This window comes from Fistularia commersonii, chromosome 11 (assembly GCF_037954325.1).
Source record: "Fistularia commersonii isolate RoL2024-O1a breed Wild chromosome 11, RoL_Fcom_v1.0, whole genome shotgun sequence".
Taxonomy (NCBI): Eukaryota; Metazoa; Chordata; class Actinopteri; order Syngnathiformes; family Fistulariidae; genus Fistularia; species Fistularia commersonii.
The window spans coordinates 15,671,993-15,698,911 of record NC_141294.1 but is presented as its reverse complement, the minus strand read 5'-3'; the positions used below and the strand labels follow the sequence as shown (position 1 = coordinate 15,698,911).

The 26,919-nt window shown below is 46.0% G+C and overlaps 3 protein-coding genes across 3 annotated transcripts in view; all 3 read right to left on the bottom strand.

The window, feature by feature from the left end:
- Positions 1-11: 11 nt before the first annotated feature.
- On the bottom strand, positions 12-14,956 carry otoa (otoancorin). The gene is made up of 20 exons (XM_086155801.1): positions 14,843-14,956; positions 14,625-14,752; positions 14,078-14,186; positions 13,791-14,003; positions 12,610-12,780; positions 8,132-8,269; positions 7,501-7,550; positions 7,069-7,189; positions 6,872-6,990; positions 6,646-6,787; positions 5,441-5,634; positions 5,282-5,372; positions 4,841-4,976; positions 4,541-4,764; positions 2,930-3,079; positions 2,708-2,850; positions 1,765-1,901; positions 1,545-1,642; positions 1,309-1,459; positions 12-288 (listed from the first exon to the last, which is right to left on the bottom strand). The coding sequence occupies exons 1-20, from the start codon at positions 14,954-14,956 to the stop codon at positions 206-208; spliced, it is 2,712 nt and encodes a 903-aa protein (XP_086011927.1). The 3' UTR covers positions 12-205.
- Positions 14,957-18,098: 3,142 nt separating this feature from the next.
- On the bottom strand, positions 18,099-21,159 carry riiad1 (regulatory subunit of type II PKA R-subunit domain containing 1). The gene is made up of 4 exons (XM_086155911.1): positions 20,982-21,159; positions 20,068-20,144; positions 19,391-19,437; positions 18,099-18,767 (listed from the first exon to the last, which is right to left on the bottom strand). Exons 1-4 carry the CDS (start codon positions 21,060-21,062, stop codon positions 18,703-18,705), a joined length of 270 nt encoding a protein of 89 aa, XP_086012037.1. The 5' UTR covers positions 21,063-21,159; the 3' UTR covers positions 18,099-18,702.
- A 193-nt stretch (positions 21,160-21,352) lies between these two features.
- The window catches only part of il6r (interleukin 6 receptor), a 9,161-nt gene continuing 3,594 nt past the window's right edge, over positions 21,353-26,919 (bottom strand). The window contains exons 3-10 of the mRNA XM_086155275.1: positions 26,471-26,594; positions 25,014-25,192; positions 24,689-24,858; positions 24,446-24,596; positions 23,394-23,437; positions 23,082-23,127; positions 22,342-22,444; positions 21,353-21,932 (exon numbers count right to left, since the gene is read on the bottom strand). Of these exons, the coding sequence (XP_086011401.1) occupies positions 21,662-21,932; positions 22,342-22,444; positions 23,082-23,127; positions 23,394-23,437; positions 24,446-24,596; positions 24,689-24,858; positions 25,014-25,192; positions 26,471-26,594 (1,088 nt within the window). The 3' untranslated portion in view covers positions 21,353-21,661. The remainder of the gene's footprint in view (positions 21,933-22,341; positions 22,445-23,081; positions 23,128-23,393; positions 23,438-24,445; positions 24,597-24,688; positions 24,859-25,013; positions 25,193-26,470; positions 26,595-26,919) is intronic.

Below are 26,919 nucleotides of genomic sequence, written 5' to 3'. Positions count from 1 at the left end.
AGGTTCTACCTGCATGAACGGGATTTACAGCGGTCTTGCAAAACAGGTGTTTGTGTGTATAATTTGCAGAGTGGACTGCTTGGAATAATTGAGAAAGTTGAATTTTAAAATTCACCAGCACATGAAGCTTTCACAGCAGGAAGTGATCCAGAGGAACAGGAAGCGTGGAGGAGCGCAGAGGCGTCTGGAGACGGTTGAAGGTCCCTCACAGCAGCAGGAAGCCCACCAGGAGGAACAGGAGGGGCTTCAGCAAGGCCGAGAACCCCTCCATGTTCACCGACGGAGCCCCTGGACAGACGGCGAAGGTGAAATCAGATCAATGACATTGATTGACTAAAGGGAATCACTCCCCGGCCCCGAAGGCATCCGGAAGGTCACGTCTGCACCTTGAAGATGGACTCAAATCTGGTCCGACTCAAATCCTTCACTAACTGGAAACTTCCCCTGAGTTCAGAGGAAGAGCCAAAGAGGTTATAATATCAAGAAAATTTATTTAAAATAATATTAGAATAAAATCTATTTTTTTTTAAATCTTTGATAACACATTGATCATATGTGTTTAATAAATTTATTTTTATTCATATTAAAAAATCTTTGATAATACATTGATCATATTTGTTTAATAGATTTATTTTTATTCATATTTTTTTCCAAATTTTGGGGAGATGAATTTAAATATTTCTTACAGAGTTGTTTGTAATTTCCTTGGGTATTTTCAGCTTCTCAACACACAGCAATGGACAAGTCAGCTGCCATTTATTGTCATTTTCATTAAAAAAAAAAAAAAATCAAATTTGTAATTTCAAGGATTAACTCAAGACTCAAAAATGTCACATTTTTTAATTCTCATTTGCTATCTTCAAATTACGACATTTTGGCCACTCAAATTCTGTTTTACTATTTGAATTGTGATTTATTACCGTAATTTACGGAAGATTAGCCGTGACTTTTTTCACGTAAACAATGATGCGGCTAATATATGGACTTTTTTTGGGGGGGACGACACTAAAGAGCTTCACGCCGCTAAAACATTTATCCTCGTCACATCGGACCGATGAAATGACCGGGAAATTCTGAATCTGTTCAACTCCGACACCGAAGAAGACGACTTTGACGGTTTTAGTGCGCAGGAGGAAGCCCGACTATTGAGCTTATATTGACGTGCGCTCAGGAGTCCGGAAATTAGTCATCTTTTCAACATCTGTTAATTCCTGCGGTTGAAATGTATTCATGTATTTCCTTCCGCGATTTCTTCCCAAACACCGAACAAACAAACCCCGCATGAACGCGTGAGGCCAGTTTTCTCACTTGACTTGACCTCCGGGCTCGGCGGTCCTTCGCCGGCCTCCGCCCTCTCTAAGGCGTCTCGCTGCCGGCGGCTCAGCCAGGCTCGCTGCTCACCGGTGACGGCGGCGGCGTTCTCCGGTCCGAGGGCCTGCAGCTTGGCGGGGCTGAGGGCCTGAGCGGGGACAGGACGGCGCCGGATGTAGCGGGTTTGCGGAGCGACGGAGGAGGAGGAGGAGGAGGAGGTGGTGGTTACTCACGGCCAGCGTCTGCGGGGGGAAGAGGGGGATGCTGGAGGTGCTGAGGAAGGAGAGGACGGAAGCCTCCAGAGAAAGCAGCTCGGCCTCGTCCAAAGCGCCTGAGGGAGACGGAGGAGGCCGTGAGCAAAACTCCACCCGGAAACGGCTAAACGTGGACTTTTCTTCGGATAGTTAAAACCGACGAGAAGGATGATCCGTCTGATTGTTGGCGAGGTCTCACCGGCGATGTTGCCCAAGGCCGCCACCTGGGCCTCCGTCCAGTTGGAAAGGCTCCCGAAGACGGACACCGCCAGATCTTTGAGCTGCCGCGCGACGCCGACCCGACACCGGAGGTCGCCCAGGGAACCCACGGCGTCCCTGTGACACGGACACACGGCGTGTTCTCAGGAAATAACAACTGAATCGTTTCCGATTCCGCGGTTGTTGTCGTAAAAGAATAACAAGAATAATCTGCAATTGCGTTTCTCTGTTCCTCTGTTCATCCAGTCGCACCGGCTACCAGTAGCTGCCAGGATCAAGCACAAGGCCCTGACCCTGGCCTTCAAAACCACCTCAGGAACAGGTCCAGCATATCTGAACAAAATAAGACGTTATGTTCCCGGCAGAGAGCTGCGTTCCTCTAATACAAACCTACTAGCCGTACCTTTTGCTCGCTCTAAGCGATCTCAGGCAAAACTGTTCTCACTTCTACTACCTCAGCGGTGGAACAAACTTCCGGAAGCAACAAGACGAGCATCATCTCTCTCAACCTTCAAGAAACAGGTAAAAACTTTTCTCTTTCAGGACTTTTTACTGCGCTGATGTTCCAGATCAGGTTAGGCAGCAAGTTAGGCTATGCAGTGTGTGTGTGTGTGTGTACGTTTGTGTATGTCTTTGTCAAAAAAAAACCCAAACAACTCACTAACCCAAGCTTACTGTTCTGTATACTTCCTGTGCATTGTGTATTTGCAAGTGTATTTGCAGTCCCTATGTCCTCTATTGGAAGTCGCTTTGGATAAAAGCGTCTGCCTAATGTAATGTAATGTAATATAATGTGTCCTCAGACGTCTTATCAACTGTTTTATCTCCTCAGCCAGAAGCTAGGAGGAGATGTGATTGGCTGCTGGTGATGTTACTGAACATTGTTCTACATTCATTTTGGGAATCCCAAAGATCTCACTGACTTGAAGGCCTGCAGGTTGAGCTGGGAGATCTCGGAGAGGCTCAGGCCGCACAGGAACCGGTCGAGAGACACCAGCTCGGCGGCTCCCAGCAGCGCCGCCGTCAGGTTGTGGCGTTTAAGGACGGCCTTCCACACCGACCCCAGCTGTGCAGACGGGGGTTAGTGGGCTTGAAGACTGACGTCCGTCGGGGCTCCTTCCTTTCGGTGTTTTCGAACCACCAACCTGTAGATGGTTCCAGCCGCAGTGGGCCAGGTCCGCCAGCCCGTCCAGAGAGAAGGGGAGGTTCTCCAGATCTTCGGCGAAAAAGCTCTTGGAGATGCAGCCCAACTGAACCACGGTGCCCTCGTTCATCTGAGACGTCGGTCCAAAGGCCTGCAGGCACACGTGGAGAGGAGGGAAGGTCTCGGGATCAAGAGCCCCTGATCCTGACCCCAACTGAACCCTGACCTGACCCAAACCAGCCCTAACCAACCCAAGCCTAACTCTAACCCAACCCTAACCCTAGATGACTGTACCCTAGCCCTAGATTAATCCAACCCTAACCCTAGATGATTGTAACCTAACTCTAGATTATTCCAACCCTAACCCTAGATGAATGTAACCTCACTCCAGATGAATCTAACCCTACTCTAGGTGAATCTAACTAAACCCTAACCCTTGATGAATGTAACCTAACCCTAGATTAATCCAACCCTAACCCTAGATGAATGTAACCTAACCCTAACCTTTGTGAATCTATCCTAACCCTAGATTAATCCAACCCTAACTCTGGGTGAATCTAACTAAACCCTAACCCTAACCTGAGATTAATCTCACCTAATCTAGCCCAGCCCTAACCCTAGATGAATGTAACCTAACCCTAGATGAATGTAACCTCACTCCAGATGAATCCAACCCTACACTAGGTGAATCTAACTAAACCCTAACCCTAGATGAATGTAACCTCACCCTAGATTAGTCTAGCCCTAACCCTAGATTAATCCAATCCTAACCCTAGATTAATCCAACCCTAACTCTGGGTGAATCTAACTAAACCCTAACCCTAACCTGAGATTAATCTCACCTAATCTAGCCCAGCCCTAACCCTAGATGAATGTAACCTAACCCTAGATGAATGTAACCTCACTCCAGATGAATCCAACCCTACACTAGGTGAATCTAACTAAACCCTAACCCTAGATGAATGTAACCTCACCCTAGATTAGTCTAGCCCTAACCCTAGATTAATCCAATCCTAACCCTAGATTAATCTAACCTAACCCTAGATTAATCAAACCCTAGCCCTGGATTAATCCAACCCTAACCCTAGATAAATGTAACCTCACCCCAGATGAATCCAACCCTAACGCTAGCTGACTCTAACTAAACCCTAACCCTAGATGAATGTAACCTAACTCGAGATTAATCCAACCCTAACTCTAGATTAATCCAACCCTAACCCTAGATTAATCCAACCCTAACCCTAGATGAATGTAACCTAACCCTAGATTAATCCAACCCCAACCCTAGATGAATGTAACCTAACCCTAACCTTTGTGAATCTATCCTAACCCTAGATTAATCCAACCCTAACTCTGGGTGAATCTAACTAAACCCTAACCCTAACCTGAGATTAGCCCGAGGTGAATTTCACCTAACCCAACCCTAATCCTAGTTGAGTCAAACTAAACCCTAACCCAACCCTAACTCTGTCAGATGACTCCAGGGTGTCCCCATCAGATATCTACCTCACCTTAAGGCCTCCTCAGACCGACGCCTGACTCACACTGACAAAGAACCAAACCGCAGAAGGTTCAGGGAATCTTCTGCTCTCCCACCGGATGTCCGATCTACCTGGAGTGCCTTTTCTCGCAGCACGGCCAGCTGGTCCTCCACGTAGCCCGGCACGCCTCCCAGAGTCTCCACGGCCTCGACGAAGGTCTCATTCGACATGGTTTCCAGCTGCTCCGCCGTCCAGTAGATGTTGTCTTCTCCCAGTCCCTCCATCAGCTCCGAGGTGAGTTTCACGCCGGCGCCGATGTCGCCGAAACCCTCCGTGTCGCTTTCGCCGTCGTCGGCTGAGGGAGGCCGAGAATCAGAACACACACTTCCGTCCAATACGGGTCTCGGAGAAAGAAGAACCCATATCTCCACCTGCTCGCCTCCTCCGGGGTTCCTCTGAGGAGATGTTGAGCGAGGCGACGGTCAGCTGGAAGATCTTCCTCCTCAGGGCGTCTGACGGACGACGCAGACGGGACCTCAAGAAGATGAGAACCTCCTTCATCCAAGGCTGGAGGAGAAAATCAAACCCCGATGAGTTCCTGCCTCTCGCGTTAAACCAGAGGTGGGTGATTATTTTGGCTGGCGGGTCACATTTCTTATTGAATTTTTTTTATTGCAATTTAAATCATATTTTTTTTGCATTTTATATCAACTTTGTATGTAATCATCCATGTAAAATTAAACAAAAGGAAAAAAAAAAGAGTTTCTAAATTCAATATTTGGAAATAGTTGCCGGATGTGGCGGTAAAAATGCCCGAGTCGGCATTTTTATCAAGAATCTGATTGTCTGCATGAAATAAATTGGACACAAACCTTGAAGGTCAAAGCAGATACAAGGTTGTCATCCAGAAGGATGAGAAGACCGACAGACTCCATGGTTTCCTCCGACCAATCGGATGGATCCCTGCAGGAGATAAACAAAGTAGAAACTTCTTCTCGGTGCCTCTGCTTGCCGTGACTCCGGCGTCCTACCCGAAGGTCTGCAGGACCAGCTGGACCAGCGGCTTCCTGTGGAGCAGGGGGAGGTTCTGGCAGGAGGCCACGGCTGGCAGGGTGGACATCAGGACGTCGGTGGCCGTCAGGCGGAGCAGGGCGGGCGGAAGCTCGCACAGCAACGCGCCCATCCTGGACACGTCTTCAGCGGTCAGAGCAGACAAGTTCCTGCCCTGCAGACGGACAGTGAACATCTCAGCTCGTCCCCGTTCTGGTTCAGGACCTCCCGTGGTTCTTCCATGCTTCCCCGGCAGCGCAGAAGCAGACTTCTATCCGTCCGCTGACCGTTTTTGTTTCCATAACAACTAATCTGTTGGGTAAGTACTAAAAACCCGGGTTCTCGCAGGTTAACGTCATTCTCCCAGCACATTTCTCTGCAAATTGGAACTGAGTTTCTGCAGAACTGACTGAAATTTGCAAGAATTTGCACATTCTGGAGGGAAAAAAACAAAACAAAATGAACACAATTATTGTCCAAATCTTCTTTTCGCAACTGGACTTGGATTTCCTCTCTTGAGGACGACTGTGGGGAGTTTCCGAATATAACAGGCGGATCCAGGTTACGTAAATGGAAGAGTTGATCGTCAGAAACTGGGTCTAATGGGGTTCGACCTCCAGACAACCTGTCATGAATGTATCTCGCCATACTGAGATCGACGGATCAGGACCTTCTGCACCCTCCAAATAACCAGGAAGGATCCACCACCAGAACTTCCACATGAGCCTCAGTCCGTGTGATGCAACATGTTTCACTCCTTTGTTTAGCTTCAACTTTTCACGTGTCTGTGGAGGTTCTTGGTCATCCAGGTCATCTTGTCGAAATCTTCTCGACTTGAATTTCTTCACTTGAAGACGAGTGGCTTCTTCTGGAAGGAAGCCTCTTGACAAGGACCACCGGACTTGACAAGGACCTGGAAGACGGAGGTCCGTCACAGACACCAGTCTGGACGTTAGGATCAACGATGGTGCGAAGAAGGGGCTGCGGAATATATTTCTGCTTTTTCACAAAAAATAGCAAGCGGGAAACGAGTCTGAGAGAAACCAACTCCTGAGGTCATTTCTTTGTGGGGAGAACATCGGCAGGAACGAGTGCAGAAGAAGGTCTGTCAATCCAGGGGGTACATTTTAGACGCTTCTTCTGATTGGACGATCTGAATCACATGACACGGCGCGTCCCTGCTCACCTGTCCCAGGCACAGCAGGGCTTTCCGGGCCAACGCAAGGCGGGACGGCGAGCCGGGGAGCGAAGAGCCGAGGTCTGCCGCCTCCAACGGGGCGAGCAGGACGTTGCAGACCGACGTGGGAAGGGCGGACACCTGCGCCGGCCTGGGAACAACACACACACACACACACACACACACAGTTTCATGAGCAGTGAAAGGGAGGTGAAGAAAGCTGCGTCCTCCTTACGGCAGATGAAGAATGAGGCTGCTCGGAATGTCAGCCAGCTCCTCCTCGGAGACGGTTCTGAAATAATCGTGCCTCTGCTTCTCCAAAGATGCAAAGAGTTTGCGGGCGGCGCAGACGGCCTGGGTTTTTTCGGAGAATGGAAAGCCGGTGAGAAGAAGTCCTCGCCGCAGGACGCGGTGAGTCGGACGGCGCCTCACCAAGGCTTTGGGGAGCCACTGCGGCGTCTCCTTGATGGCTTCCATCAACTCCTGCGTCTCGGCTTCGCTAAGCTTGTGGATCATTTTGCAGGTGATGCCTTGAAGAAGCGAACCCAGTCGCCTGCGAGACCAAAGAGCAAAAAGATGACCGGGACGCTGTGAGCGTCCAACATCTCGACACGAGGAGAGGTTTGACTCACAGTGCATCCATGAGTTTGTTTTTTAAAGTTATGATCTGTCACGTGGAAAAGGATAGATATCCCCATTGTTCTGGACTGTTCTAAGCACTTGAACTCCTCCACCTTCTTGATCTCCACTCCTTGTCGCTTCACCGTTCCACATCCTGTCTCGCTGCTCCTCACCTTCATTCTAGATTTTCACACTAGATTTTCCTCAAGGATAATGTGTGTGTTCTGTTTGCTGTGGTCTCACCTGAACTGAACCTGGCGGAGAGCCCTCATCTTTCTCACCAGCAGAGCAGCCTGAAGGACAGAGCGGGCAGGTAGTCAAAGGTTCTGGTCTCCTCAGAGACCATGCAAGGCAGGGTTGGGCAAACTACGGCCCGCGGGCCACATCCGGCCCGTTGGTCTTTTTAATCCGGCCCGCCAAAGATCGGTACGGAATTCATACTTGATGTTAATGATTGGGTCAATGAATGAGGAGATTATTTCATTTCTGGAGCTTCTCCAGAACACTTGAGAATTTTCCTAAGCCGAATGACACAGATTGGCTTTGTGATTCAGCCTTTACTGTGGACGTACTGACACATGAATGAGCTGGACGGGAAGCTACAAGGGAAAAAACGCTTCGCGCATGAAATGCAAGCAAACGTTAGAGCCTTCAAAACCAAGCTGGTTTTATTTTCAAACCAAATGTCAGACAAACGTCAGATGAGTCCAACAATGTACTGTTAACAAATGCATTTTTTTTTATATGTATCGTATCTTGTGCTGACCCGGCCCATTTGTCAAATCTTAAAAGTCAATGTGGCCCCTGAGCCAAAAAGTTTGCCCACCCCTGATGTAAGGGACGGGCGAAGGTGAATCAGTTGAATGACGGTTACCTGCGAGCGACTCCAGGGCTTCTGCTCGATTTGCTCCCAGGAAGTCACCGCTTTGTCCAGGTCGTCCAGAGAAACCCTGGAGAGCAGAGGAGGCGGGAGCTTCTGCACCAGCTCTGACATTTCCATGTCCTGCTGCAGCTGCAGGGGGAGGTTCAGAACATCAGAATCCACCATGAAACACAATAAACAAACACTCTTTGTTACAAGTTAAGCTGCTGTTTGTCTTATTTGTGCAATAAAAAAAAAAGGTTGATTAAAATAGTGAGCAAAAGTAAATGGTTCTAAGAAAAAATGAATGCACAAAATTTGGAAATAGGCTTCTCCGTGCAGAAGGGGTTTTCAACGTACAAACCGTGAATGTTTGCAAGTTCTGGTAAAATTTAGGACAACGAAAGATCCTAGATTAAGAGCCATTTAGGATTCGAAAGTGCCGGCTCTTCTTCGGGAGCTGAGCTAAAAGAGACGATCTTCCAATCACCGTTCTGTCCCTGACTCCATGTCTGTCCATGTCTGGTCTGTAGTCCATATCCTGTTCATAGTATTGGTTGTTCTTAATGTTCATTGCCATGACTTGTGACCTCCTTGCGGAGGCTGTTCTGTGTTCACAGTTCAAACCGGTTCAGTTCTACACCAGGCACCTGTCAGGTGGTTGGGTTCGACTGCCTCGCCTTGTTGCCCCCATGGCGTAAAGTCTTGACGGAGTGAAGTGGCCACACAAGAACCCAGCTGACATGGGTTCTCGCTGGTGGTCCAGACTCAGCCTGGAAGCACATCTCAGAGCTGCCCAGATACCGGCTATGTATGGACCGAGCCCATGCCGGTACCGAACCCCACTGGCTCCGTCCACAGGGCCCTCGCCTTCCACCAGGTGTCCCCGTCAGGGGAGTTGTCTACATCTGACATTGACAGGGGACAGGTAAGGTCCAGTTTCGTTTTGGTTTGTGGACGTCTGGAGTTGCCCCCCTCGAGGGGAGGGTACTATCATGATGCTTGGTCCCCGATGCCATGTCTGGTCTGTAGTCAATGTTTCTTGTGTTGATTGCCATGCTGTGACTGTTTCCTCCTTGGAGTGTGGAGAAGATACAGATTTTGTAACTTCCCTGCTCAGAGTAGCTCACCTGATGGATCAGAGACTGTGGCTTACACTTGAAAGGCCTTTATATAACTTAAATATGGATTGACCTTTTGGCTGTAGTTGAGGTTGCTTCAGCAGTGATTACTTATCAGTCCTTTATAGAACGTATTTTAAATGTATCTATTTGGGGTGTAAGCATCGTTTTGATACAATGCAGATCATGAGGAGATTGTACAGGGACTCCCAACGGAACACAAAGGTAACCCAAAAGGGATATCCATGCTTGTAGATGCTGAGCTTTATGAGGTTTGGCTTGTTGAAGGTTTGAGATAATGAATAGTCTGGTCTCTGACCAGAGCGACTTCTGGTCTCAAGGTTTGAGTGGATTTTGTTTTTTTCTTCGAGTACTCCATAGTACTTGTTTTGCTAATACTAGGTTGAATGGTGTTGCTGTTTGCAGTAGATAACTTACAACTTGTCCAGATACAACTGATCGCTTTCTGTCAACCATAGGTTGAGCCAGTCCTCGAACTCTATTCTCTCGTCTCGGGATCTCACAACTCTGGACTCCATCCATCATAAAATTCCGGGGACAGCCAAATTTGTCCAAAGGTAAGTTTGGATTCAGCTCAAATGTTGCGGTTCAGGGATGCTACTATTTTAATCATGATGCTCAAAGAGACCGTGGCTGTTTGTTGGTCAGTAAGTTTGAAAGTTCGCCATTTTCCTCGGAATAAACATGCTCGAAGTTAGCGTGAATCTCTTAAGGGTTTCTGAACAAGAGGCTCTTGGTGGCTTAGAAGGAAGATGATTTCTGTTCCCACATGAGACAGGACACTTGGAGTGGAATAGTATTGGATAGTACAGGGAAGTATCAGCTTGTATCTTTTGACATGATGCAGATTTTAAGGAGAATGATGTCCATGTGCAGAGACTCCTAAAAGAACACAAAGTCAACCCATAATTGTAGATCCTGGGTCTTGAGGTTACGGTTGTTGATCTGATATTAACTGAGTGGAGCACGATCTGGCCTCGAGGTAGGAGTAGATATTATGCTTTTGTTCTTCTTTGTTCATATAGAACAATCCTTCGGAGGTTATTAAACCTGTTTTGAGTAAAGGCACTACTTGTGTATGGCGGTCTCAGTCATCCAGGCCGTGGTTAATCCTTGTCAATCTTTGTGGCAGCTGGACTTGAATTCCTCCCTTGAAGACGTTTCACCTCATTAAAGAGGCTAATTCAGTGCAAATGGACTGCGGTGAGTGCTTAGTACATAACTACCAGGGTTGGGGGCTGGTCTAACTTGTGATGGCTTGCTATGCTAAGGTATAGTTCAACTAGGTTGAACGGGTGTGTCATTAGGGAGGACAAATGCAAAATTTCTGGGAACCCGTTTAATATTTGAATAAGCACAGCTCAGATTCTAACTGTGTAAACAGAAAGGAGAGAAACCCCTTGTGTTTTGGAGGGCGTGTCCTCCAAACCACCTGTGAAGATCCAGTATCTACTTTCAGAGTGACTAAACGGGTTTCTCCTTTTGTTTCACCTGATCTGAATTATAGCTGAACAGCTTCAAATTCTAAGTCCCCAGAAGTTTCCCCTTTGTTCTCCCAGATGACACCCGTTAGTACAACCACCTAGTTACTGCTTAACAAGCAATGACTTAGACCAGCGCGATTACTCAATAAGGAAAACTCCCCAGAGTCCAATTGAAGTGAAGAAGCCTCTCCAATGAAGAAACTCCCAAATGAGGTCTTCAAGGGAAGAAACTCAAACCAAGTTGCCATGGGAAAAAAGACAAGGATTAACAGTGTGTGTGTGTGTGTGTGTGTGTGGCTCAGCAGTCAGTTCTGTTCATTTTATTCCCGCGTTGCTTGATTGAGTTTCCTATGCAGTGTATAATCGATGCTCATTTGTCTTCAATGCAATGGTTAAGCATTTTATTTGGAGTTTGGTCATATCTTCCTTCTCAGCAAGCAACATGTCCAAAGCCGTTCTTTTCTGTCATGTAATGACTCTTTCTAATTGCTCATGTAAACAATCACTTGCATCTCTACTTCCTGGTTTGATCTGATGTGAGCGCAGCCTTACCCATAGCTGAGTCATACTTTTACTCTATTGTTCTCACCACTTCCTACTCCTCGGTTTGCTCATGAAGCACACTAAAGTACTTATCTATTATATCCCATGGATATCTTTGTCACAATTGGAATGGTGTACATGAAGACTCAGCTACCACAACCCCTCTTTTTCATCCTATTCTCTGCGATGCTGCTGGATTTTCAAAGTGTGTACAAGAGGCGTCCACTAACCTAAACCACCGACAATGAGTTTCCAAAAACTCCACCGTGTGTTGAACATACTGTACACTGACGGGAGCTACTTAACGGGTGTGACATCAATAATGTTCAACTCAATATTGACAAAACCACAGAAAAGTGGAAATCAGGAAGAAACATGTGCCACACACTACACTCACATCAATGGAAGTCAAATGGGCGATATGTATTCAAATACCGTACGGTAGAAGCGGTGTTTTGCTTAACGACGAACTCACTTAACAACGGACCCCATGAGGACCACCTGTACATCACAGATGATCTGATGTGGTCCAACACCACCACCCTAGTCAAGAATGCTGGGTAATACCCATACTCCCTTTACAGAATGAGGAGGCGAACCTCCACCTTGTTACAGGGGAACTACTGAAAGCATCCTTACAGTAGCCTCAGTCTGGTGTGGAAGTTGCCCAATTGCTGACGAGAAGCCCTTCAAGGGTGGTGAGAACAGAGATCAGCCCTACCATCTATCAGTACCTGTCCTGCTACTTCCAGAGAGCCACAATGTCCACCCAGCATATGCACTGCTCACCCTCTTAGTATCTGGCAAATGGTACCACATTGGTGCAAGCACCTTGTGGATTTCCTCATGCAGACTCTTTGGTCACACTAAGCCTTGGGCAAACCATGTTGCAACCACCTCCATCTCCATCAAGATCTGCAGAGCAGTAGTGATGCCATGTGCAAAAGATCCCTAAGCAGGGAAAGGGAAAAACGGGGTGCTAGTTCTCAAGTCGATGTACGCTGACTCTTCTAATTGGCTCTGACAGCCACATCTTTTGTGCCTGATACCTCACAGCAGCTCATCCAGGCTCAGGCACTGAATTTTTCTGAACACCAAACTGCACTGAGGACGTTGATGCTGTTCGGTTTCATTCTGTTTTGTGGATTTATTAGGCAATAGAAAGGCTTCTCATAGAAACACCGAATGCAAAAAGGGTTTCAGTGTACAAACCATTCGTTTTTGCTAGTTAGGATAAAATAGGGCAACAAAAGATCCGTGCGGATGTCGAAAGACCCAGTTCTGTGGGAGCCGAGACGAACTTCCCATTACTACTACTCACCCCCTGCAGCATGGCCTTCAGCTGGCCCCTCTTCATCCGAGCTGAGATGTTCCTCAGGCCCTCTGTGTCCTTCAGAACCTCGTGGGCTTTTACCTGTTTGAGGATACAGCCCGGCAGCCCCTCCACCACCGACCCGAGCGCCATCAGATCCTCACCTGAAACCTTTTTACACTGGGACAAAGCAGGGTGGACACCGATGACGACTGAGGGCGGAGCTTATGAAGGCGATTTGACAAATCTTTTTGCCCCAAAATATTTTCGCAATGTTTTTATGTGGAACTTGAACATAAGCGGGACATGAATCTGATCTAATTACAAAACCCAAGTTCTAAGTATGACTGAAACCAAGGAGCTCCACTGAACGCCACAGGAGGTCCTTCCTACCTGAGGCTATCAGACTTTTGAATTCCTCTTCCTTCAGCTGCAGGGAATCTTCAAATCTTTGCACTTAAGACCTTAAAACACTTTATGGCCTTGACTTTGACACTTATAGTTTTATTTGTATTTCTTATCCCCCCCCCTTTTTTACTGTTTATACAATTTCCAACTATTATCTATTTATTGTTATGTTTTACTTGAAACTCTGGCACAATTTCCTTCGAGATAAATAAAGTTGTTCTTATTCTTAAATGGATGGTGTGAGACCTCCATTTAACTACCGAAAGAAAGCCAAAGTCTCTAAAGTGTGGTTGAAAGTGTTAAAAAACACCAAGAGTATAAACAATAAAATTGGAATTCAATGATTTGAAGAAAAAACATCCAGAAATTAGATCATCTGAGACTTTGAGATGAGATGATGATGAGAACAACTTTTATTAATCCCGAAGGAAATTGTTGTGCCAGAGTTTCAAGTAAAAAAAAAACAAAAAAAAAAAACAAACCAAAACATAACAGTAATAGATAATAGTAGAAAGGAGGAAGAATAAGAAATATAATGAAATATGAATTGTCTTAACTGTTAGCAGTAACTACAAAGATTGAAGATTCCCTGCGGCTGAGGGAAAAAATTTGTAGACCATTTTCATTGTCTTGGATTAAAAAGTCAAACAAAGCCGTAATGACCATCACAGAGCTGATCTATTAACACACATAAAAAACAGAACATGGATGTTTTTACTGGAGGAAAAGAAACTTTTCTATTTCCTGTCTAGGAAGTCTAGCCGGCAGCGCCTTGAGCTCACCCTGTCTCCACCCAGTTGATGTTTGACCAGAGAGAACAGCTGAGACTTGGTCCAGCGGGTTTTGGGTCGCAGAGATTTGATAACCTCTCTGAAAGTGCTTCCATCCATAGTGGACAGTTGCTGTGGCGACAGCAGCGTGACGGCCTGGCGCACCGCCGGAGAGTCCATCCAGCTGGGGTTGGACATCACCGCCTTCAGAAGGCGCTTCTTCAGCTTGAAGGAGAAGAGCAGGTGTTTGCAGGGGGGGGAAACCTCTGCGGCTACAGGCTGCAGGAAGCGTGTCTTACCTTGGTGGCTTCGGGGTTGTCGCAGTCGACCAGCTGAGCCAGCAGGTCCTCACTACGTTTAGGGGACAAGTCCAATGCGTTGTCATAGAAACAAGCTAGAGGACCGAGCCTGAGGAGGAGCGGGGAAATGTGCATAGATCATTTTGAAGGTTTTACATCACTGCAAAAACATCACATTTGAAATTCTGTTTAAACTGAAAGAGGGGGGGATTGGGCACTAAAATAAAAATATCTCTTAGAAGCTAAAACTCTTAGCCTCCATCTGAAAACATCTTTTACACTGAAGCGCCCAAATTTTTCATAAAAAAATAGTTTCCTCAAAGGAGCAGATTCTGAAAAAACTTTCTCTTAAGAAAATGAAAATCTCCACAAGTCACATTTCCTCGGAGGACATCTAGCAATTCAACTGAGAGAAAATCACTGTGGTTTCAAACTTTTAACAAAACTGAACTACATGTTTGCATGATTAGCAAGATTTTAGTCAATGCTGGGAAGAAAACCTTGTGCGATCGGCACACTAGAAACACACAAAGTCATTGATACACACTTATCCAGATTCTCTGCAAACTCCCTTCCACTGAAGCACTGCTGAAACATCTGCAGGAACTTCGTCCTGAGGCCGGGCTTCATCTCGGGCATCAGTTGGATCTTGGCCGACTGGAAATTTTGGCACAACTGGAGGAACGCGAAGTAGCACAGAATCAGACGGGGATTTTAAGAGTTGCGATCCGGCTCTTCACCCAGCATCTTTTCACAAGCCCTCACCGTTTCTTTGGGGGACGACTCGATGTCGGCGGGCGTTAAATGGGAGAGGTAAGGGCCCAACTGGACCAACGCTTTGCTGTCCAGCCACTTCAGCGAAGATTTGCAGGGCAGCATCCACACTTTGAAACAAAGAACGGCGCTTTTAGAGCAAAACCCATGTACGCGTCTTCCCCCTGAGGTCTGAGCTTTGATTTGATGTTTTTTTTCAACTACTAAGAATCATTAGGACGCGAATTAGTACGAGAACCTGTTCCCGTCTTGCAAAAGTGATTGATTATTTAGTTGTATCAGTTATTATTAAGGGGGTTTATTTGACCCCAACCAACCCATCATGTGGTCATGACAGAGGTGGCAGTAGTTTCAGTCCCGATGTCTTCAAGAATACTTTTACATTGGTAGCATCGTAGCTGATTAAAACCGATTTATTTCAAATTTTTCATGCTAATGGAACTTAGTACTTAAACATAAATAGTGATTTAAAGTCTGTTCAAGGAAGGAAAATGCCGGGTTGGTGTTTGCATTGTACTTGCCTACCTCTCCTGCAGGCTTCTGTTTACAAAAATACACATTTTTTCTCTTCTATGATGTGGAGTGGGAGTAAAGCGGGGAGTGTAATCATACAAATGACATGTAATCATGAGAGAGAACTTCTTTTCAGTAAATATACGCAGTGTTTGCTAATTCTTACTCGCTCTGGGGTCGGATGAATTCCTCAGGGTACAATTGAAGTAATTCTGGACTATCTGCTCTTTTTCCCAGTTTCCCACCTGAGTCCTCTGGTCCTCCAACAGGGATCCATAGAGCTCCTGCAGCAACTGCGTCCTGGAACAACAGCACCACCGTCAGCCCAGGAGAGCTTACAGGCTGAAACGTCTCTCACCGGCACGCTCACATCTCCTCCATGTTCTGTTCCCAGACTCTGACGGGGAGGGTGAGCGTTTTAGACGTGGCGTCCAGCAGGGCAGGTTTGGCGGCCCATAGCAGGTGTTTGAATTCGCCGGAGTCCATGTTTGTATCCTGGGAGTCCAGACATCTCCAGGACAGAGGGGCCAGGACTGCTTCGATGTAGCACTTGGACAGGAGCAAAGTATTTTGTTTTTAATTTACTTTCAATTAATAATCAATTATGCATTTATTTTTTTTTTTAAAGGAGAGAACACTGACAGAGGAGTTGTTCAGGAGCTTGATTATAGTCAGGAGATCAGTGCAGTTCTGCATCTTGTTTTTCTGCAAAAACTAAAAACAGTAAATCGGAGATAACAAGCACACAACTAAAATGGTCCCAATAAAGATATAAACAGTTCTTTCAGGCAGCGGAGATGATTTCAAATCATGACCCAAAGCCCTCCACTGGTGAGGGGGGTTCAAATACCACTACTTCTCACCAGCTCCTCTAATTTATCCAGGGGGACTCGGCCCACCGACACTTTGTCGGGAGGAAAAAACGACTGCAGCGTGTTGAAGAAATCAGGAAGGAGGGAGGTGGACGGATGGGAACTTCCGTTCTTCATCAGAAGCTCACTGGAGAAGGGATTTGGTTATGAAAAAACGAGTTTATAAACCTCCAAGAACCTGCTGAATTACCTGTCGGTGAAAATGGCGTGCAGTTGAGAAGCCGTTGGCCGGGGATGTCCTGGAACACACAAACATACTCTGGGCCCTTTCACACACTCACGGTACCCACAACCTCAACTCTACAGCACGCAGCTTCACACACACACACACACACATATAGAAGTCCTCACCGCTTCTGTGACATGCCTTCATCTGACAGGTAAAAAAAAACAAAGCATACGATCAAATTTAAAATGTCTTGCAGTCTTTTCTTGCAGAAAGTGAAAACATGCAAATGTCATGCAAAAACTAACACTGGGTAGTTGATAAGTTTGAGATTACTACAACTTTCACTTCTGGAGGTCATCACGTTTGTGACGGAATATTTTCACCAGTTTATTTAAACCAAAATCGCAAAAATAAATCCCTCCTTTCCCTGCTTTCAAGCGTAGCGCTGAACCCGAACCTGCCCGCTCTGTTTTCAGTATTTGAGAATGAACAGTAGAAGTGCCACATCACGTACCAGCCTCCTGGCCGTGTTCCTGAAGTCGGGTCTGCTTCCTGGCACCTCCTCCGGGGGTCGGACAGAAACTGTAGCCACATGTAAGGGTGACGAAAGACACACACACACACTTCAGTTCAGACGGTTGTGTTCTTGGGGTGAGGAGGGGGTGTCTGGTGAAAGGTTGCCCACCTGAAGTTGTGGAGGCTACAAGCAGCAGGGAGATCAGGGTCGCTACACCTGGAGCCATGATGAGCAGACCAGCTTTCCTGTCAATCAAAGGACACTTTGGTTACATATAAGCATTTGAAGCTGATTCCATGTGTATTTCCTCACTGAAAAATACATTTTTCAACCCAATTACAGCTTTTAAAACCCATCAGAGGGATCATGTGTTTCATCCCTGCTGTTATTTCATGTTTCCATGTGAGCCAACAGCAACTTTCTTTTTTTTTTTTCAGCTGCACTTCCTCCTCCGAGGGTTCTTTCCTCATTCACCTTGGCGACCGTCTCTGGGTGCTCGTTCTGTGGGGAGAGCCGGCAGCCACACAAGAAAAACACAAGCAGCTGCAGGTACAACCACCGGTCACCTTCACGGCATCACATTCTTCTGTGCATCTGATCTCACCCTGCTTTGCATCTGGCTGTTTTGGCCTCACGCGATTCGTCTTTAACACGAAAAAAAAAAAAACATCTGTCATAAAGTATCAATAACCTCTTAAAAAAATATATATATATATACCCGGCACAGCCTCTTGTAAAGCGCACATTATCCAGAGATGTCTAAACTGTCAACAATGACAGAAGTTGGATCGAATTTGATGAACAAAACGTGCAGAATAGACTCAAAGGTCCAGCGGCCGGCTCCCGTCTATAACCGTTGACGGCTTAATATTAATTCAAAGTTTAAAAAAAAAACAGCATCACTTACTGACTGGCTCTGCTTCAGTGTCGATTCAGGGAACAATGAAATCAGAGATGGAAATGAGAAAAATGAGGATGTGCACGTTCTTCTTGGGCCCGTCCCTCAGTGCCGCTGTGGGCTGGGTGATCACCTGTTCTCCGCTGGGTCACAACAGGAGTGTGCTATCAAAGTGTTTTTGTGTGTGTGTGTGTGTGTGTGTGCATGCAAAGACAAACATACAAGCAGCTACAGGTAATGCTTCTAGAAGTTGTTTTTAATTCTTGAAGAAGCTGTAATCAAGCAGTTTTGACTTTGGAGATCTGACACACTTGATCCTGGGAAAAGGATCAATTCACAAAGAGCTTATGAAGAGTTTATTGGTCCAAGCCTTTTTACATAAATCTCCTTATAAATGAGCAGGTATACAATTCATTCAACAACTAAAAGGAGGAATTGTTCAAATACAATTAGGCAGCTAAGGTAAATACAGGACGAAAAAAAAGACAAAGCGAAGCGCTGTCACACTCACAATGGCTTCATAGAGCAGAAGGCATTTGAATAGGAAACTCTTTTACTGCCACAGGTCTTAGCCTTCCCAGTGCACAGTGACAGGGCAAAGACGATATCTCTGACATCTCTGTAAAAAGGCACGTTATGCTGTGGGTGCTGTGAGGACAGCGGAGCATGCTGGCAAGGGGGTGGGAGGCCAGATTACATTCAAAACTGGCAGCTAAGAAGTCAAAGCAAAAAACTGACATCCAGAGAGTTCATGTTTATGATCTACGGCATATGTCAATATAAAAGTAAAGCTGTGCTGTCCTGTGGAGGAAGCATGTTGTCTGATGTCAGGTTCAATGTACGTACACGGCAGGAGGGGCGGCACTGCGACTGTCCCGTGTTTCACACGTCCTTCTGCTCCATCTTGGAACAAATGGCCATGTGAAGGTTGGGGTTGGTAAAGTAAGCTGGAAGAGATGATTCACACTCATTAGTGTGTGTTTTTGTGTATGTGTGATGTGTACGACACATAAAAATCAGTTCAATCCCAACCAACTGTTTCCTGGCTGAAAACTTCTCTTACTTGGGGGTCCATTAAAAAGCCTGCTGTGTGTGTGTGTAAACATATATATATATATATATATACACACACACACACACACATACATACATACATACATACATACATATATATATATATATATATATATATATATATATATATATATATACACAGTAGTTTGATGAGTCTTCAGGTGTCACTTTCCTGCTGCTACCAAAGATTTACAACATTCAGGTAGAATGTTATTGCATGTCAAGTTTATTTTGGACAGTCATATAAATAAAATGGCAATTTTGCACATGTTGTAAGACTAATGTCAGAAAAGGCAACTGTGATTCCGGGCTCGTGTTCATGTTAGACTGGCGGCTGTAACCCGAGCCTGGTCACACAATCATGGTCATATCTATACAGGCTTGGTGGGAGACACGGTTCTACAATACACTGTATATATCTAAACACACAGTCTAGTATTGTGTTTCACATTCAAACAGAAATAATACTAATTGTGTATGTGTGTCTCTCTCTCACCGGCAGCAAAGGCACGAACGTCAGCAGGCCTTTTGAGGAGCACATCTCTAAGGAGGAAACAGAATGAGTATGTACTGATTACTGGGGACCCCTGTTTTTTAAGGAAAAAAAAAAAATCAATGAAACATGGAAAAACAACAATTAGTTTGACAGTTGGATTCAGCTTCTGTGATTTTGTTTCCTTTACACGATGTAATTTCTAAGGCAATGCTACACAGTAGGTAATGACAAAGGTGCAGAAATGTTAACACGAGCTAAACTAAACAAGCTAAACTACTGAACACCAGCCTGAGGGGACCTAAAAAGAGTGCTTGGTTGGGACTGGGATTCTGGTATGTCTGAGTTTGACTGCTAAATGGCTTTGAGGAAGAATAGTTGGTCAAGCCAGGATTATACTTTGTCAAACTACTAGATACTGAGAGCTATCATTCTCCTTATTGCTAAGTACTACGTACCATTGAACAGATCATGTAGGACACAGACGTGCAGCCAGCGATCCTTAAGGATATCTTTAGAACGTTAAAAACCTACCAACGCCGGTTTGATGACGATGTCCTTGTCTTTAAAACTTGATCAACCTACCAAGGATGGTTTAAAGATGTCCTCCACATTAAAACTTTATTTACAACAAGGGTCGGATCTACTATTTGTTGTTGAACTTTAAAAGCTGTGTTCACCTCAGGAAGTCTCCTATCAGCACCTCCACCTCCGGGTGGGACCTCATGTACTTCTCATTGTCGATCTTCGTCTTGACCTGTGTCCACACACAAGCTAGTTAGTTCACGCCAAATGTTAAGGGCTCATGGCGTCAGTTGACCCGATTAGCATTAAGTGCCGTATCTTGGTGTCTGTTGACCCGTTTAGCATTAACTGCAGCATCATGGCATCAGTTGACCCGGTTAGCATGAACTGCTGTGTCATTGCATCAACTGACCCGGCTAGCCTTGACTGCCATGTTCTGGCGTTAGTTGCCTTAGTTAGAATTACCAGCCATGTCATTGCGTTGATTGACCCGGTTAGCATGAACCTCTGCCATAGCGTCGGTTGACCCCGTCGGCATTTACCGCAGTAAAATGACGTCGGTTGACTCGATTAGCATGAACTGCCGCGTCAAGACATTGGTTACCTCTGTTAGCATTGACCGCCATGCCTTATCGTCAGTGGATCCGTTAGCATAAACTGCTGTGTCATGGCATCGGTTGCCTCACTTAGCATTAACTGCCACGTCATGACGTCGGTTAACCCGGATAGCATGAACTGCTGTGTCATAGCGTCGGTTGACCCAGTTAGCATTAACTGCCGCGTCATGCCGTCGGTTGAACAGGTTAGCATGAACCGCTATGTCATAGAGTCGCTTGACCCGGTTAGCATTACCGGCCGTGTCATGGCGTCGGCTGTCCGGGATAGCGTTAACCGGCGTGGAACAGGATCGGTTTATCTGGTTAGCATCGAGCGCTGTGCCACGGCTCCGGTTGCCTCAGTTACCATTAACCGCCGTACCACGGCGTCGGTGGACGCCGGTCATGGCATCGGTTAGCCTGATTAGCATCAACCTCTCTGTCATGGCGTCGGCTAGCTTTAGCCCCTTTACCTTGAACTGACGCAGTTTCTCCTGCTGCTCGGGGTTCAGTTCACCGAAGTCCAGGGAGTGAGAGCTGCCCTTCCTGGCCATCTTTGCGATGATTAGTCCTATTGTTTGTGATTATACTGTAATGATTTGTTTCCCTTCAGACACTGTCATCCAGAGGAGCGGAGACCGAGACGCCACCTGTCACTGGCACAGCGGCAACAGCGGTTTCCATGGAGACGACTGAATGCAACGGCGGGCGGTGACCACTAGGGGGCGCTGTTGTGCAGTGCGACTCCGTGGATGGTGTTTTTTTGGAGTCTTCTGCCTGCTTGGTCTCACTTTCTCAAGGTACAATTGACAACATCCAGACCCACAATTAGTCCATGGTAATACTGCATTTTCCAGAGTTTATTAGATAAAGTTAAGCAAAAATATACAACCAGAAAATGTCCTGTAAGAAATCCAGTCAACGGTTCGTCAACATGTGAGTTTAGCTTAAAAGCTGCATTTTTTTTACAACAAAAACAACATAAAACATTCATCCCAGAGGCACAAGGGAGCAGCGGAGACAAATGTAAAGAGTCTGTTTGATAGGTCATCAGGTTAACATTTCCATTTAGTCCTTGTGACTGAAACAAGGTAAAAAAGATGAGGAGACCCAGAGTTTTGGTCAAGGTTCTTTTAAGAGTTCCTGCCTTCTTTCATAACTGTCTTGGAATAAGGAAATAACTGGTGTTACTGAAATTCATGGCCTCTGCCCTCTGTATCCCTGGTGGTTCCTCCTCCTTTTCTACTTCCTCCTCTTCTTCTGCGGCACTATCGTGGGGTTCTTGGTGTCGGGGAGGGGCAAAGGTCACCAGAGCTCTGCCCTCCGGTGCCGCAGGGGCCGAAGGCGGTGGCGGCGGCGGCGAAGCTCCGCAGGGGCTCAGGACGCCCAGACTGCAGACTTTACTTGCAAACTTTTCCTTGTGCCTGAATTGACGCAGTAAAAAGGCTTTGGTGCAGAAGTTATTTAAACTTATTTTCACGAGCTCAAATCTACAACATCATTTTCCATCTGTTGGAAATCCATATCCATTTTAAGTGAAAAGGCGAGAATTGACTGGTTTTAAGTCACATTCCAGATATTTTTGAATATTCTGGTAAAGATTTAGATTTATCTTAAACTTTATCTTAAACTTAAAGATGTAAGACTGGTGGCGATTTCCCAGAAGCCTAATATGGCTTGCAGAAACTTAAGTGCAACCTCTCAAGATATGTGGGAAAACATCAAATTAATCAGACTTTCTTTCCATAGTCTTGCATTTGAACAATACAACAAACAATTTATCACAGTATCAAGATCAATACCAATTTATATTTTTTGCAGAATTCTCCCCACCTGAAGATAAAGGCAGCTAGAATGGCCAAAGAGACAATGAATAAACTGCAGGTCCACAGGATGTGATGCGAAGCCAGGGCGGAAGTGGAAGTCACTACTTCAGCTAGTGAGGGCAAAGAAGGACAGTCCTAAAGGTCAGCAGTAGAATCAACCGAGACACATGTTCGAGTATGTGCACGTGACAAGCGTGTTTGCGTGCACCGTGTTTCCTGTGGCTTCTTTCACTGTTAAGCCTCAGTTATTATGACATATGGCTTCCTGTTACAGCCCAGGGAGGTGTAACGTCCCCCCGAACTGTTTCCCATCTATTGTCAGACATGCTTTCGCCTCTTCTACCTCTGAGGCTGAAGATCTAAGGCCCCATACCCTGACAATCATTAGCTTAATGTTTAATAACGTTATTATTCTTAGATTGTTTCTGGGATATTCTGTCTGATTTTATTTTATTTGTACGTCATTTTAAGCGACTCCTTCCAAATATACAAGCCATTTTTTTTTTTTTTTTATAATGTTACATTTTTTTTTCCAATTTTCATTTTGAAATTACACAATTAAAATCGCCGGTGAAAATTCTTAGAGTTCTATATTTTATTATTTTCATTTTCTAATATTTAAACTTAATGTCAATAGTACTTTTTTTTATGGTTTCCTGCAAATTTATGGATTTGAGGGCTCAGGCTGATGAAGAGATGACTGATACGCAGGCTCTTCCAAAGTGCTTGATTTTCCACCCGTCTTACCGCTGATGGTGCTGTCTTCTTCCCCCGAGCTTTCATACAGGACAAACTACAAAAAGAAAACACCAGATGTCGGTCAGAGGAACACTTGGTCCGAACTCGGTGTCACAGAGCCCCGAAAAATGTTGAGCGAGAAGGCGTCAGCGAAAAAAGTCACAAATTAGCCTTCATAGCTTTGCATTGCTAGCATTAGCTGAATGGTAGCGAGCATGAAAACAATGTATCATCCAATGAGGAGAATGTGATTGTAGATGAAGGTTTCCGGCGGGAGCAAAGAGCAAGAGTGGAAATGGGTTGACACTTGGAGACTCTTACCGCCGTGGTCCGCTCGTCATCGGGGGAAACCAAAGTCCTCGGCTCTGCAACAGAACATTGTATTTAAGAACTAAATGATCATTTGTTGCTAAAAGTCCGTGGTCAGCTTTTTGAGCGCACAGGTTCTGAGGACATTGATCGGGAAAAAACAGCTGCTTGAACTGGAACGCTAAGAACAGAGATCAACTGTAAAGGTCGGTTAGCTGCCGGACTATTCAACAAGCAGTTGTCATTTGCTTTGGATGACAAAGACAGAGCTTTGACATACTGATTGTCGTTGATAAAGGAATAGTCAACGATGAGTATTTACCTTTTTTTCCTCGTCTCCCTCTTTGAATGACAGTGACATCGTTTGCTGTTCTGTCTCGTACTGCCGACTGTACTTGACTCGTAATTGGCCGCGGGGGACAAACTAAGTTTTTTGAATTTGAATTAAACAGACTTTTGCCTTGAATTAGCAGATTGATTCCGCTCTCAGCTTAAGATGAAATCTGGAGACAGGTTTAGGTGGCCAGCAGGTAGCCAACACCAGAAATGTACTAATTAATCAGTCAGTCGGTCAATTCACAACTTAATTCACCACTTTGTATTAGCTAGAAATTGCCAAAATGGCGTTTTTTGGCTGAATACGCCCTAGAACTCCAGTATATCTCAGCTGGATGCAGTAACTCCCTGGTGGCCCATGTGAAGATTTGAACCAAGACACAGGAAGTGTCTGCAAGCTATCAAACCACGACTTTGCAGGGATGGAAAGCAGGTGTATTAAACAGTCAAACACGGAGGTGCGAGTGAGGAGGAAGGAAAGGAAAAGGATCGATTCTGCAGCCGCCTGATTATTCAGAGGAAATGAACGCGTTAGGTTTTCTCAGTCCTAAGAGGTGGATTTCACCCCAGAGTATTTATACACACTTTAAGGAAATTCATTCTTGTTACAGGAAGGAAACTTGTCTTCTTAAGTTGTCATGACTACTTTTGTGAGCTCGGCCCAGGTCAGGCGACTCTGGATTTGCTCTTGTCATTGGAGAGCCTCTACCACTCTACCATGTAGTTACCTGTCCAGCTCCTGGCATAGAGCGGTGCGCTCCACACACTCCACTGACCATCAAACTCATCCTTGGCTCGGAGCTGGATCTCGTACTCCATGCCAGACAAGGCGTCGGTGATGGTGTATGTTCGGCCGCTCCTCTCCCTGATCTCCACCATCTGAAGAGGAGGGCGCAGACGAGGGGGACGAAGGGTTCAAGAACAAACAAGCCTCCGGTTTTCGGACGGCAAAGAAGACAAGCTTGGCGCACCTGCGCGTGAGCACCCGAAGACTGGGTAGGCCGGTATTTGAGTTCATAAATCAGATGATAGTATCGGTCATGTGACAACCAGGACTCTGGGAAACTCCAGCTGACCACCATCCTCCTCTTGTTTCCTTCCTCCTGCCGGACCGTCACTGCCGCTGGAGGGTCCGGCGTCACTGAGCAGGAAGGAGCAGAGAAAGGAGAAGAATTGTTTTGGAGGTGAATTTGTTTTGAAGAACCCCGCCGAGCAAGGCGTCTCCCAACATGTGAACTTTGCACATCTTTTTCCAGCGCCTGTTCAAAACGCTTGATACGAGTCGCACCCACTTACGAATGTGCAGAGGTATGAAGGACAGGAGGGGGCTGGTGGCGTTTCCTGCGATGCTGGTGACACACAGGTAGGCCATGAGGACGGTCCTCAGATGTTCTTCTTCGTGGACGATCGTGCACCAACAGCGCATCTTCTGGGTGGAGTAGGAACACTGGATGCGAAGGAACGGTGCCATGTTGCTGAGGCGCAGGACAGAAGAGACAGAAATCAAACAACCTTTTCCAGCCTGATGGAGTTTCTGTGTCGGATGGGACAGACAAAAAATCCCTTGAAAATGACACTTCATTGATTACACAGATCAAAAACATAAAGATTATGAGCACAAAGCCCTGATAAGACAAGAACATTTATTGGCATGGTCCCTACACTCCTTTAACCCTCTCAGGCTCAAATTAAGTTGTGGCGTAATTAGCTAAGTAGCATTTAGCTGTCGCAAATCTGCAACATCTGCCTGGAGAGGGTTAATAGAAAAGGACTCTAAAAGTATTGCATATGCTAATATTGTAGAAGAGCCATAATACTGTTATATCTTCTTCTCTTTTGGACTTTTCCCTTCAGGGGTCGCCACAGCGAATCCACCTTCTCCATCTAACCCTATTCTCTGTATCCTCCTCTCTCACACCAACTAACTTCATATCCTCTCTCCCAACGTCTATAAATCCTCTCTTTGGCTTTCCTCTAGACCTCTAATTCCAGCATCTGTTTTCCAGTATATTCACTATCCCTCCTCTGTACAGGACCCAACTATCTCAGCCTATCTGACCTTCTCTCCAAAACATCTAATATGTCCTGTCCCTCTGATGGACTCATTCCTGATCCTATATGTCCTTGTCACTCCCAAAGTGACTTGAAATCCTCAACCTTCTTGATCTCCACTCCCTTTAGCTTCACCCCTCCACCCGGGTTCCTCTTAGGCATACATATATTCTGTGTTGCTGCTCTAAACCTTCATTCCTCTCCTTTCCAGAGCATACCTCCACCTCTCTAGATACCTTAACCCTGCTCTTGCTACAGTTCACAATATCATCTGCAAACATCACGCTCCATGGAGATTCCTGTCTAAGCTCATCTGTCAGCCTGTCCATCACCACTGCAAACAAGAAGGGGCTCAGAGATGGAGTCCCACCTCCACCTTGAACCTCTCTGTTACACCTACAGCATACCTCACCACTGTCTCACAGCGAGCATACATGTCCTGCACCAGTCTAACATACTTCTCTGCCACCTACTTCAACGGACCCGCTGACTGTTTTTGGACTGTGGGAGGGAGATGGAGAACCTGAGAGAACCCAGGCAAGAACCAGGAGAGCACGCAGGGAGAACCCAGAGGGCCCAAGGAGTGGAACCCTAGCAGTGAAATAGTGGTTTTAACCACCATAGTGCTTCCCAACGTCACCAGATTCTACCAACATCAGCACCAAAGCTCCGGTCCTGCAGGCCGGCGTTGGGGTCCTTACTTTCTCCTGAGCAGGAGGGAACAGCTGGGGCGAAGGTTCATGGGCTTCACTGGTGTCCAATTGCAGCGGATCTTACTGCTAGGCGACCTTTTGTAACAGGACAGAGTTGGAGTCTCAGGAGGCTCTGAACACACACAGGAGACGTCCACTGTTCATTTACTCATTGGAGACCACACACACGACAAAGTACAACACACTACACTCCAACAAATATCAATGTGTATGAGGTATGCGGGTGTATCAGAAAAAAGGTAAACTAGATGAGATTTAATTGCATAAAATTTCAAGTTCGGTGGGTCCAATTAAGAAGGCCAACGGGCCGCCCATTTCTGACCTAGAAGATATCTGCCAGACTATCAGACAGAAACCGAGAATGCACTTTAATGGCCGTCAGAATCTCCATATTCAGCTTTAGCGAGCCGAGGCGAAAGGTTAGCGATAGCCTGATA